The sequence below is a fragment of the Eimeria acervulina genome, genomic scaffold (genome assembly GCF_000499425.1).
Source record: "Eimeria acervulina Houghton genomic scaffold, Eah_scaff388, whole genome shotgun sequence".
In the NCBI taxonomy this organism is placed as follows: Eukaryota; Apicomplexa; class Conoidasida; order Eucoccidiorida; family Eimeriidae; genus Eimeria; species Eimeria acervulina.
This window is the reverse complement of record NW_013549843.1, coordinates 6264-19466: the sequence shown is the minus strand read 5'-3', so window position 1 is coordinate 19466 and position 13203 is coordinate 6264. Positions and strand designations below refer to the sequence as shown.

Genomic DNA, 13203 nt, shown 5'->3' with positions numbered 1-13203 from the left:
ATATAATATATATATATATATATATATATATATATATATATATGCATAGACAGCCAGCCTTCTGCCCCAGGTCTTAAGCAGTTGGTTCTAAGAGTTTGCAATAATCATGGGTTTCTAAACCCTAAACCCTAAACCCTAAACCCTAAACCCTCACGCCTGTAGAATAGCTGAAAGGGAAGCCCGTTGATGCGAAGAGCGAAGCCTTTGCTCTGTTGATCGAAGACGACGCTAAAAAGATAGCCCTTCAGAGGCCAGGAGAATTCAAAGCCAGCAGACCGCAGCCTAAGACAAACAAAGTTATCAACAAACTCGCATGCGCATGCAAGCCCCAAAACAATCAAAGGCATCTCCTCCTCCTCCTGCTGCTGATGCTCCTCCTGCGGATGATGTTGCTGCTCCTGCTGCTGCTGATGTTGGGTCTAAAAGAATTTAAGAGGGTTTAAGAGGGTTTATTAGGGTTTATTAGGGTTTATGAGGGTTTTAGAGAGTTAAAAAAGGGTTTAAAAGGGTTTAAGAGGGTTTATTAGGGTTTGAAGGGGCATAAAAAAGGGTTTAAGAGGGTTTACAAGGGTTTATTAGGGTTTAAAAGGGTTTATTAGGGTTTATAAGGGTTTATTAGGGTTTACTGCTGCTGAGCGTAGACAAGCCGCCCATCCACAAGTATTTTTTTTCTTCCTGAAAGTTTTGAATTATAAAACTCAACTTGATGAAAAACGCCAGCGATTCGGAATTGCTGTACGTACACCCCAAACCCTAAACCCTAAACCCTAAACCCTAAACCCTAAACCCTTGAGTGGTTTTATAGCGCGTGTGTTGTAGTTGCATGCAGCAGATACAAAAAAAAGAGGGGAGAGACACACACGTTGCGGTGTATGTGCATATTATCGGTAAGGGTTGACTCGCTAGGGTTTAGGGTTTAGGGTTTAGGGTTTATTAGGGTTTGGGTACCCAGAGGTATTTATCTTTAGTTGCTTCTACTGTCTGTCCTACATGACGAAAGAAAGCACCAAGGGCTTCAATGTCATCTTCATCTTGAATATTTTCTTGATTCATCTCTTTAGAGTAATCTGTAAAATATATCTTTTTTAATGCGAAGGGGCATATAGAAAGCCTCCTCACACCAGCTGCATATACACCCGAAGTTGCTGCAGCAGGGCTTCCTGCTGCAGCAGCAGATAAACAATAAGGCCGCCTATGATGACTAAACAAACCCATTTCGCAGGGGAACTCCCCGCTCAAAGTCAAACCCTAAACCCTAAACCCTAAACCCTAAACCCTAAGCTGACACACAGGTCTGCTGAGGAACCTCAGGGTGTTTTCTGGTGCAGGGTTTAGGGTTTAGGGTTTAATAATATAGGATTTAGGGTTTAGGGTTTAGGGTTTTATAGTATTACAAGTTGAAGAATAAAATAATAAAAGAAATCAGAGAAATGATGCTGGTCCTACGGATATAAAAGTAAAGGTTATTTGGGGTGTACGTACACCTAAGCAAAGTCTTTATATATGCATGCCTTCAACACATTTCTTTTCTTTATAATTTTATTTATTTTATTTTTATTTTATTTCAAAACCCTCATCTACACTGACATTATTATTCCACCCGTAACCACCTGGAGGCCCCCCAATGCTGCAGCAAGGGGGCCCCTACCTGCTGCTGCTGCTGCTGCTGCTGCTGCTGCTGCTGGTGCCGCTGCTGCTGCTGCTGCTGCTGCTGCACACGCAAGCGATAAAACCTCAATAAATAATGAGGGTTTAGGGTTTAGGGTTTGATTGTATCTAAGCACCGAAGCTGTCTTAAGGGTTGAGACCACACCCCTCTAATTTATTTTCTTAAAGATGCCTATACACACATTACTAGTCGAGCTGCATATACACCTCAGATGCATGCAGCAACATAAATAACAAAACACGAACACGTAAACCTGCTCTCTAATAAACCAGGGGTAGCAGCAGCACCTGAAGCAGCAAACAGCAGCAGCGACAGCAGCAGCTACAGCAGCAGCAGCAGCAGCAGCAGCAGCTCTGCTGCTGCTGCAGCATTAAAGGATTTTCTCTTCCTGTCCCCCAAATGCGACGGAGGCATCAAACGTTTCATTTGGGGGGCATAGCTAGCTAGCTAGCTACCCAGCTAGCTAGCTAGCCAGCTAGCTAGCTGGAGAGTAGGCTATCTGCTATAGCACAACACAGAGGGACAGCGAAGAATAAAACTCTTATCTCGAAGCAACTCAGCAGCAGACATAAAATACTAGCTAGCTAGCTAGCCAGCTAGCTAGCTTACTAGCTAGCTACACCACTCGCTAGCTTGTTTGACAGCCAGCTACATTACTAGCTAGCTAGCTTACTAACTAGCTGCATTACTACCTACCTAGCTAGCTACACTCCCTACTAATGAGCCTCCTCATAGGCGAGCGTACGTGGGTGTTAGATGTCTAGCTAGCTAGCTAGCTAGACATCTAACTAACTATCTATCTAGCTAGCTAACTAACTAGCTAGCTAGCTAGCTAGCTAGACACGTACCTCCTCAAGGTCTGGGAAAACAAGGGGCTGTTTTATTTCGATAGAAATCAAAAACAAAAACAAATAAAAGAACTGCTCCCTCCTTCATCGTGCCTCGAGAGTTGCTGCGCGACACCCAGCTAGGTAGCTAGCTAGCTAGCTAGCTAGCTAGTTAGCTAGCTAGCAAGGTAGGTAGCTAGCTAGCTAGCTTGCTAGGTAGGTAGAGAGCTAGCTAGCTAGATGCAGCCTTGAGAAGCGTCAGCTACTGCTTAATGAGGTGCTCGCGCACAGGAAGAGCGAAGACCCCCATTTAAACTCTAAACCCTAGACCTTCTCTTGCATCTTCAGAGACGGTGGCTAAGGAGCCCTTCTCCCTCAAACCCTAAACCCTAAACCCTAAACCCTAAACCCTAAACCCTAAACCCTAAACCCTAAACCCTAGATACTAGCTGTACACCCTCGAACTCTACTCATCTGCAGCTCAAGGCAACCTTCCTGGGGTTAGAAGCACCCGAGGCCTCAAACACTAAACCCTAAATCCTAAACCCTAAACCCTAAACCCTAAACCCTAGACCTCAAGCCCAAAAGCTCAGCCGTTACCCCTCATATATAAACCCTAAACCCTCGCTCTCAAGTGCGGCGCTAACAGCAACACATTATTTCTCGCTCCAGCTCGGCCTAAACCCTAAACCCTAAACCCTAAACCCTAAATATTGGTTGGGGGATCCCTTAAGGGTCTCCTGAGGCAGAGGCCCCTCTAAGCTCTATTATAAATATATTAATGCGGCAGCAGAAGCTTAACTTTATCTAGAGAGGGTTTATATTAATTGCTGCAGCAAATGTTGTATGAAGGGGCCCCCTGGGGGCCCCCTGGGGGGCCCCCCACCCAGTGGGGGCCCCTTGATAGGTGAATGCAGCATTGTTCTTGTTTTTATTGAATTTATAAAAAGAAGAAGATGTATTTAAATATTTGTTTAAGAAGATGAAGAAGAAGGCTTAGGGTGTATGTACAGCTCAAATGGGAGCAGACAATGAAGAAGGCTCTCTGATCTTTTTGTGTTTGTCTTTGATTTTTAATGAGGGTTTGTTGTTTTTTTAAAGTAATATTTTCATTTATATCAGCCATTCATACCCCTAAACCCTAAACCCTAAACCCTAAACCCTAAACCCTAGGCTTAGGGGAGGGGGTTTACGTACAGCAGTCAGACCTCCATATGCGGCGGCTGCTGCTCTTCAGGGGCCCCCGATATTCTGGGGGCCCCCAGCAGCACAAACCCTTGCATGCGCGTCTTCATCTGTGTTTCATAAACCCTAACCCTCAAACCCTAAACCCTAGGGGCGACCCTGCTTGCCCTCCTGCTGCTGCTGCTGCTGCTGCTGGCCCACTCAGGTGTACGTACACCCGAAAAGCCCCACCAGCGCATGCAGCCCCAACAGCTACATCATATTTACCTTTCTCGTCCCAGGGGGCCCCCCTCTTCCCTGTGCTGTACCCTGTGGGGGCCCCTCTAGGGGGCCCCCTATCTTTGAAGGGTTTACTTGGGGGCCCCCCTCAGTGTAGCAGCAGCTCTATGCTGGGTGTTGATGTGTCTGTACACCGCGATTTGGGGGCCCCCCGCTGCTTCTGCAGCAGCAAATCAACCGACCACGGGGGCCCCTCATTGAAACCTATAGACAGGGTAAACTCAGAAGCACTTGCAGCGCTTCCTGAAGATAAAATTCAAACACTTGAGGATCTGGTGAGCTAGGGTTTAGGGTTTAGGGTTTAGGGTTTAACGTTTAAGGTTAAAGGATTTAGGGTTAAGGTTTATCGTTTGGGGGTAGGGCTTATGATTTAGGGCGTAGGGTCTAGGGTCTAGGGTTTAGGGTTTTAGGGATTGGGTTTAGGGTTTAGGGTTTAGGGTTTGGGGTTGTGGGCGTTGCAGGGACCGAAGACGCTGGAGGAGGCCCGCGAAAACCGCCTCCGCTCTTTTAGGGAGCAGGGGTTAACACTGCCAGGTAAACCCTAAACCCTAAACCCTAAACCCTAAACCCTAAACCCTAATGACTGCTGCTGCGCCAAGTCTGAGGTTCCGTTTCCCTTTATAAAAAAACCGGCGGAGGTACCAACAAACCCTGCCCCTCCTGTGGTTTGTATAAGGGCTAGGGTTTAGGGTTTAGGGTTTAGGGTTTAGGGTTTAGGGTTTGTTTCAGGGGGGGTTGTCGATCGCTATTTGCCTCCCCGGGACCCGAGTGCGTTGCTGCTGGAGCCGCACAAACTAACGAAGGAAGAACAGCGGTTTCAGATACTCTTCACCGGTATAATAAACCCTAAACCCTAAACCCTAAACCCTAGTTAGCTGAGCGGGCTTCTTGTCTTAGCAAGGGGATTCGTTTGAAATGTCTGCTTAAACTCTGCAGCAACAAGCTGCTGGTCGGACATGGAATTCAGGGTTTAGGGTCTAGGGTTTAGGGTTTAGGGTTTAGGGTTTAGGGTTTGCGTTGCGTGCAGTGCTTCCTTGGTTTTTCTTCGGGTGTATGTTAGCTGCCCCTCTTTGTCTCGCCCATTACCACCGCAAAAAAATGCAAGAGCGGCGGGGCAGCTTGTGGGGCCCTTCATAAACCCTAAACCCTAAACCCTAAACCCTAAACCCTAAACCCTAAACCCTAGACCCTAAATTCCAAATCTCAAACCCTAAACCCTAACTCCCAAACCCTAAGCCCCAATCCCTACCCCTGAAACCCTAACTAAATCCGACTCCTTCATCCCTAAACCCTAGACCGTCAGAGTGGTTATGTACGTATGTGAGGGTTTAGGGTTTAGGGTTTATATGTCTCTGTGCGCATCAGATACGCAGCATCTTTAAAGCTTCAGGAGCGCTTTAACCTTCCTGTTTTGCTGCTGCTGCACTTCTATCAGCTGCAGCAGCTTGTAGAACAGCCTTATGAAGTGCTGCTGCTGCTGCTAAACTCTGCTGCTTTCGGGGCCCACACTGCAGCCTGCATCTTCACGGAGGTCGCCCTCCTCCTCAGGTAAACCCTAAACCCTAAACCCTAAACTTTCAACACTAAACCCATCGTGAAGACGCCACGCAGCGACCAGCAAAAACCCGCCGCATAAAACGTGTTTTCTACGCTCTAGGGTTTAGGGTTTAGGGTTTAGGGTTTAGGGTTTAGGGTTTTGTGCTGCATGCAGACAGCATGGCATAGAGTTACCTGTGGCGATATGCGATATCGGAGAAGCAGCAAATAGACAGGGGCCCCCAGGGGGGCCCCCAAGGGGGCCCCCTGGGGGGCCCCCAGGCTCAGGGGGTTCGAAGTTTGCTGCTGCTGCTGCTCCTTATTTGTTTATGCTGCTGCCTGATGGACTAGAGGGAGAACCCGCAGCAATAGAGATAGAAGAGTTAAAAGAAGAGAAGATATTGAAATCAACTATAAATAAAAAAACAGCACAAACCCTAATTAAACACATCGCGACAATTAGACCCGCAGCGGGCGCTCTCTTGAAAGAAGCAGAGGTATTTCAAGGGTTTAGGGTTTGGGGTTTAGGGTTTAGGGTTTAGGGTTTACGGGTTGGGGTATAGGGTTTAAGGTTTAAGGTTTAGGGGTTAGGATTTGTGTCTTTGGGATTAGGTCTACGGGTTAGGGTTTAGTCTTCAGGGTTTAGGGTTTAGGGTATAGGGTTTATGTTTTTAGCTTCGTCTCTTCTTTGTTGCTGTCTCGCTTTGTCGCTTTACTGTCTCTTTTTTTCTTTAATTGTTTATTTGTCTCTCTTGTTTACGTGCCTCCTCCTGTTATCTCTTCTTGTTCTTTAATCTCTTTTTAGGGTTTAGGGTTTAGGGTTTAGGGTTTAGGGTTTAGGGTTTAGGGTTTAGGGTTTAGGGTTTATGGCACTTTATATCTGTTTTTGTATTATTTATTATTCTTTTATCTCTCCTTCTTCATCTGTCTCTTTTTCTTTGATCGTCTTCTTCTTTTATTTGTTTGTCTTTTATCTTCTGTTCTTACTCTATCTCTTCTTTTTATTTTATGTCTTTTAGTTTTATTTGCTATTTTTGCTTTTACTTTTTATTCAGGCTATTGACGCTGCAGCAGCAGATCTTCTTCGCTGTGAATTCGCTGATGTATTTGTCGATCAACACGCAAACCACAAACAAAATAACCAAATAACAACTCCATCAGGGGGGCCCCCAAGGGGGGCCCCCCAACAGGGCCCCCCAATGAGGGGCCCCCACGAGGGGCCCCCAGCAGGGGCCCCCCAACAGGGGCCCCCAATGGGGGGCCCCCACGAGGGGTCCCCAACAGGGGCCCCCCAACAGGGGACCCCAAGGGGGGTCCCCCACGAAGGGCCCCCAATGGGGGCCCCCCAACAGGTGTCCTCAAGGGGGGCTTCCCAAGGGGGGCCCCCAGGGGGCCCCCAAGGGACTTCAGGGGCCCCTGCATGTGGGGGCCCTACAGATGGGGGCCCCCTGTGGGGTATTGCTTATGGGGGCCCCTCATTTGAGGGTTTGAATGGGTTTAGGGGTGATGAGGGCCCTTTAAGGGTTTGGAGGTTGCAAGAGGCGCTATCTGCATGCAGAGAAAGACGAAGAAAGAAATACGAAACTGTCCTTGTCTGACTCCTTCCTGCTGCTGCTGCTGCTGCTGCTGCAGTTGCTGCTGCTGCAGTTGCTGCTGCAGCAGTTGCTGCTGCAGCAGTTGCAGGTGCTTACGAAGGGGTCAGCGGCAAACCCTAACATCTTTCTTAAGACCCACAAGGGCTATCTAAGGGGCCCCTCAGGGGGCCCCTGAGTTGTCTGAGACGTGTGGAGGAGTTGTTGACTGGTTATTTGTTTATTTGTTTATTTTTTATTTATTTGTTTATTTATTTGTTTGCTCGTTTATATATTTATGCATGCATATATGTTCATTTATTTGTTTTACTTATTTATTCGTTTGTATCTGCTTATTTATTTGTTTTATTTATTTTATTAGTTGCTGCGTAACGTAGAAAAGAGCAAGAAGAAAGATAAAGAAAGAGCGACAGAGAGCAGCAGCAAATAAAGAGAGACAGAGAGCAGCAGCAAATAAAAAGAGAGAGAGAGCAGCAGCAAATAAAGAGAGAGAGCAGCAGCAAAAAAAGAGAGACAGAGGGCAGCAGCAAATAAAGAGAGACAGAGAGCAGCAGCAAATAAAAAGAGAGAGAGAGCAGCAGCAAATAAAGAGAGACAGAAAGCAGCAGCAAACAGATATTTTTGTGCTGCAGCTTGTTTGTCTGTCTAAGCGTATGCCTCGAAGAAGAGAGCGAGAAGAGCAACAGAAGAGAAATATAATTAAAAAAATAAACAGATAATAAACAGATAACTAAAAAAATAAAAAGATAATAAAAATATAATTAATAACAAAAAGAGAACAATAGAAAGATAATAAAAAGATTGCTCTTTCTTACTTTTCTCTTATCTTTTTATTATCTTTCTTATATATAATATATACTTATATATATATATATATATATATATATTATTAAACAATTTCTAATAAACAATATAAATATTATAATGCATTGGTCTATGATATAAATGTTTAGTAAAAGATGAGAGAGAAAGTTCTTAAAGATATTTAACTTTAAGTAAGGGCTGCGCTATATTTCTAGTTAAGTTTTGTGTAATAATATATTCTTAAAAGATTTAATAATTCTTTTTAATTACAAATACAGGAGGTGCATGGATAGACAAACGACAAATAATAAAAAGATAAAAAGAAAGAGAAGAAAAAGAACAGAGACAGCCGAAGAAGAGACAGAGAAGCGACGAAAAAAGAGCAGAGAAAGACAATAAACAAATAAAAACGAGAGAATATATATCTCTGCTTGTCTCTGTCTTCATTTATTTATATATTTTCTTTTTGTTTTATTTTGTCTTTTTGTTTTTCTAGTCCGGCAGTTTAAAACAGAAATATAACTATGCTTTATTAAGGTTTTCCTTTTGATCTTTTATGCAGATCATCTGGCTAAACCCTAAACCCTAAACCCTAAACCCTAATCGACAGCAGGTCAGCACGGGCGCTTCTGCTGAGCGGGGAAGCTGGGTAGACTCAGCAGTACTCACAGCCAGATAACCCTAAACCCTAAACCCTAAACCCTAAACCCTAAAACCTAAGCAAGTGGAGAGAGAGACACAGTACGAGCACATACTAATAATAACCATTGAACAAAACCTGACGCTCTAAACTCTAAACCCTAGAAGCCAGCGGCTCCACAAACCGCACACCTTCCGAAAAAGTCAGGCTGGGGTTTAGGGTTTAGGGCTTAGGGTTTAGGGTTTAGGGTCAATAGTGTCTAGGGTTTGTGATGTAAAGGAAAATTAGGGTTTAGAAGGCGCATGCAGCCCCTGCTTAAGTTTTATATGGCGAGGAAGTCTGGAGACCGGAGGCCCTGTTGCGTGCGTACACCAGAAGCGGGGTGTTTAGGGTTTAGGGTTTAGGGTTTAGGGTTTCATGAACTGGATATGAGTTGTTAATGGTTTGTTGGAGAGTGAAGGACTCATACATTTAGGGTTTAGGGTTTAGGATTTAGGAGAAAAAGCGACAGCTAGTTGCTGCACGGTGCTGCTGGCTGGAGGGTATCGGCGTGTAATGGTTTAGGGTTTAGGGTTTAGGGTTTAGGGGTTTACTGTATGTGTGCGTGTTAGATTCTTTGTGTGTCTGTTTTTTCGTTTATAAATTGAGTAAAATAGATATTTTAATTGAATATTAAGAGGTAAAAGAGAAGAAGACTCGGGAAAAACTAAGAAGTAGATAACAGCTAAGGGTTTAACCCTCTTGTATGCTTGCTGCTTGCAGCAGTTTTCTTGTTTGCAGCTAGAGGGCTGAGTCGGCTGTTTATTGCTTGTTTCTCTTTTAAAAAGATTATATTTTTCTGTTTATCTTGCATGTTGGTGTTTGTTTATATAATTCTTCTGTCTTCTCTTCAGTTGTGTAGCTCTTTGCTTGTTTCTGTCTGAGGTGTATACGCAGCGCAACACCGAAGGAGGGCTTGCCTAAGGAAAGAGCATAAATTGCTGCATTATTTTCTGTATTTTGCAGATTCTTAGCTTCCTTCTTCTTATTTCTTTTAAGAAAGCAGCGTGTTCGTGTATTTTCTTCTTAATTTCCTTCGGTTTCCCGTCCGCTCACCCTGCCTAGACACCCCAGCGCCGTGCAGCGATTTTGCAATCTTTTTACCTTCTGCCACCATGGCGCGAGGAAAGACTTTCTTCTCCTTTCTTCGCCCTCGAGTGCATCAAAGAAGAGCAGCAGAAGATGAGCTTCCTCAGAACTGCGTCAGCGTAGCAGCACCCGATTTATACTGTGCTTCTTCTCTCCCTCAAGCGGGTACATGCAAACAGCCGGTGCATCATCCGCCTGCTCAAGACCTTGCAGCCACAGCTACTTCTCAAGGAGCAGCAGAAACAGCACCAGCAGCAGCACCAGCAGCACCAGCAGGAGCGCATACAAGAGATCCTGCAGCAGCACCATCACCAACATCACCTGCAGCAGCAACAGCAGCAGCAGCACCACCACCCCCTGCAGCAGCAGCAGCAGCAGGGGGAGCAGCAGCAGATCCACACACCGGGTCTATTACAGAAGCCACGGGATCAGAAGCTGCTCCAGGAGCAACAGCAGCAGCAGCAGCATCATCAGCAGCAGGAGGAGGAGAAGCAGCAGAAGATGAAGCAAAGGATAAGAAAAACCCTACTCGCTTCAGCCGCTTCTGCTCTCGCATGCCTTGCTGCCGCTGGGGGTCCTTCGCTCTTGCTTATGTTGCAGCATTTGCTGCTCTAACAGGCCTCCTAATGGGGTATGATATGTGTATTGTTGCTGTTGTTCTGGATCCTGTAGACAGACATTTCAATTTATGTGGTGATAAACTTTCTTGTGGAGCGAAAACCCTCTTCGTTTCTATTCTCGCACCTGGAGCTGTCGTACGTACATACACCCCAAACCCTAAACCCTAAACCCTAAACCCTAGACCCTAAACCCTTCATGCTTCTGAAAAAACCCTTTGTTATTAGCACAGTATCTTCCCTCTCCCCGGTCTCTTCTTTAATTAGGGTTTATGAGGGTTTGTGAAGGTTTATGAGGGTTTATTAGGGTTTATTAGGGTTTGTTCTAGGGTTTAGGGTTTGCGTGTTTGGTGTTAGGTAGGAAGCGCCGTTGGTGGTTTTGTTGCAGACAGATTGGGGCGAAGACCCGGGTTATTGCTGAGCGATTTATTTCTTCTTCTTGCTTCTGTTTGCTTTGCACTTGGATACAATTTCGCTGTAAACCCTAAACCCTAAACCCTAAACACTAGACCCTAGGATAGATACTAGCTAGGCCTGGTGTAGAGTATGGTTTAAACAGAGGTTAAACCCTTATTTATGAAGGTTAAACTTTACGGGTTTTATAATAGGTGTTAAGGATAGATAAGTAGGTATATTACTGCTTTAATTGGGGTGTATATGCAGCTCTTTTGTTTAATAATAATATCTGTCTCTTTCTTCAGCTTGTCTTAGCCGGCCGCTTCTTCGTCGGCTTAGGAGTAGGGATGGGGTTTGTAGTTTACGCAACATATATGTGCGAGATTGCTCCTAATGCTCTTCGAGGCATTCTTGTTGCATGCCAAGAGGTTGCGCAGTGCTCAGGTATGCTTCTTCTTCTTTTCAGGGTTTAGGGTTTAGGGTTTAGGGTTTAGGGTTTACGGGTTGGGGGCTGGGGACTGGGGCTTTGTTTCGGGGTTCTGCTGCTTTTTTTGGTGCTTTTTGCATGCTTTAGTGCTGGTTTGGGGTTTAGGGTTTAGAGTTTAGGGTTTAGGGTTTAGGGTTTATTAACTATAATTATATATAATATATATATTTGTTTATTGCCTATATGTTTATATATTTTGTAGTGTTTACCCTCAATTCTTTTTATTTGTGTGGCTGCTGCTGCTTCTGCTGCTTCTTCTGCTTCTGCTTCTGTTGCTTCTGTTGCTTCTGCTGCTGCTTCTGCTGCTGCTGCTGCTGCTGCTGCTGCTGCTGCTGCTGTTTGTTTAGGCTGTATGTTTGCGTATGTGTTGGCTGCAATATTTGGGGGGACCCCTTGGAAAGTAATGATGGGCGCTGCGGGGATTGTAGCTGCGCTGCAGGTAAACCCTAAACCCTAAACCCTAAACCCTAAACCCTAAACCCTAAACCCTAATGAATAAGCCCTTTTAAATAAAATAAACCCTAGAATAAACCCTTTTAAAAGACCGTAATGCTTACGTGTAAACCCTTTTTATAAACCCTCTTCATAAACCCTGATGGAGGCATCTTAAACCCTTTTTATAAACCCTAGTAAACCCTCATCAAACCCTCTAAACCCTAATGAAACCCTTCTAAACCCTCATAAACCTTTATAAACCCTTATAAACCCTTTTAAACCCTTGTAAACCCTCAAACCCTAAACCCTTTAAACCCTTTAAAACCCCAATAAACCCTTGTAAACCCTCATACACCCTTTAAGCCCCCTTAAACCCCGTTAAAGTCTAATAAACCCTAAACCTATTTAAACCCAAACCCTTTAAACCCTAATAAACCATTTTATTCCCTAATAGTCATTCTTAAACCCAAATAAACCCTTTAAACCCTAAACTCTTTAAACCCTAAACCCTTTAAAACCCTAGTAAACCTAGACCTCTTTAATTCTATCCAGGGTTTATAGGGTTTAGGGTTTGCGTTGTCTGATATATGGTTTGTGTTGGTTATGAATTGTGTAGTATAACTGCTCCAATATAACTGGGGATAGGATTAGGGTTTAGGGTTTAGGGTTTAGGGTTTAGGGTTTAGGGTTTAGGGTTTAGGGTTTAGGGTTCTAGGATTAGGGTTTAGGGTTTAGGGTTTAGGGTTTAGGGTTTAGGGTTTAGGGTTTAGGGTTTAGGGTTTGAGGGTTTAGGGTTTAGGGTTTAGGGTTTAGGGTTTAGGGTTTAGGGTTTAGGGTTTAGGGTTTGTGTGCAGATAGTGGGGGAGGTTTGGGTATTGCCTGAAAGCCCTCGTTTTCTTGTGAGTCGTGGAGATTATGTAGAAGCAAGAAAAAGTTTAGAGAGATTAGCAGAGAAGACAGATAAACCTGTTGATGTAGATGCACTTGTACAAATATTACAGATTGAAAAGGCTCTAGAAAGAGAAGAAGAAGCAACTAATAGAGAAGTACTTCTACAAAGAGGCATACAGCCGAACTCTTGGAAGTTTGTAAGTTTAATTTAGTTTAATTTAATTTAATTAATTAATTAATTAATTAATTAAATTTATTTATTTATTTATTTATTTGTTTATTTTATTTATTCAGTTATGTTATTTTCATTTGGAACATCATTCTTGTTAATTAACTTATTTATTTATTTTATTTATTAAAATAAATAAAATAAAATAAACGGCGTTATTTATTTTATTTTTTAATTATATTTGTTTAGTGTTTACTAAATCTAATTTAATTTAATTTAATTTAGTTTAATTGTTTTATTTTATTCTTACTTTTAATCTTATCTTCATTTTATTTTAGTTTTATTTTAATCTTTAGTTAGATTTTTATTTTTTGTTGCTTCGAATGGTTAATTAATTAATTGACATTAATATAATATAATTAATTAATATAATTAATTATATTAATTAATTAATGTTAATATTATTAATTAATTGATTGTATTAATTATATATAATTGCTTTCTCTACAAACACTTGCATTTACGCCAAACTAAACAATGTTGTATTT

General features: G+C 43.3%; 3 protein-coding genes across 3 annotated transcripts in view; 2 read left to right on the top strand and 1 right to left on the bottom strand.

The window, feature by feature from the left end:
• The window catches only part of EAH_00036190 (hypothetical protein, conserved), a gene marked incomplete at both ends in the record, with an annotated part of 2462 nt that extends 1409 nt beyond the window's left edge, over positions 1 to 1053 (bottom strand). The window contains 3 exons of the mRNA XM_013395689.1: positions 155 to 282; positions 627 to 733; positions 949 to 1053. Coding sequence (XP_013251143.1) covers positions 155 to 282; positions 627 to 733; positions 949 to 1053 — 340 coding nt within the window. The remainder of the gene's footprint in view (positions 1 to 154; positions 283 to 626; positions 734 to 948) is intronic.
• A 3014-nt stretch (positions 1054 to 4067) lies between these two features.
• On the top strand, positions 4068 to 7094 carry EAH_00036180 (hypothetical protein, conserved; the record flags this gene model as incomplete). Its single annotated transcript, XM_013395688.1, has 7 exons — positions 4068 to 4175; positions 4422 to 4494; positions 4690 to 4794; positions 4988 to 5081; positions 5326 to 5508; positions 5672 to 5993; positions 6552 to 7094. The coding sequence occupies 7 exons, from the start codon at positions 4068 to 4070 to the stop codon at positions 7092 to 7094; spliced, it is 1428 nt and encodes a 475-aa protein (XP_013251142.1).
• A 2592-nt stretch (positions 7095 to 9686) lies between these two features.
• EAH_00036170 (sugar transporter, putative) overlaps positions 9687 to 13203 on the top strand; it is a gene marked incomplete at both ends in the record, with an annotated part of 7602 nt that continues 4085 nt past the window's right edge. The window contains 5 exons of the mRNA XM_013395687.1: positions 9687 to 10415; positions 10635 to 10754; positions 10979 to 11117; positions 11508 to 11599; positions 12450 to 12683. Of these exons, the coding sequence (XP_013251141.1) occupies positions 9687 to 10415; positions 10635 to 10754; positions 10979 to 11117; positions 11508 to 11599; positions 12450 to 12683 (1314 nt within the window). The remainder of the gene's footprint in view (positions 10416 to 10634; positions 10755 to 10978; positions 11118 to 11507; positions 11600 to 12449; positions 12684 to 13203) is intronic.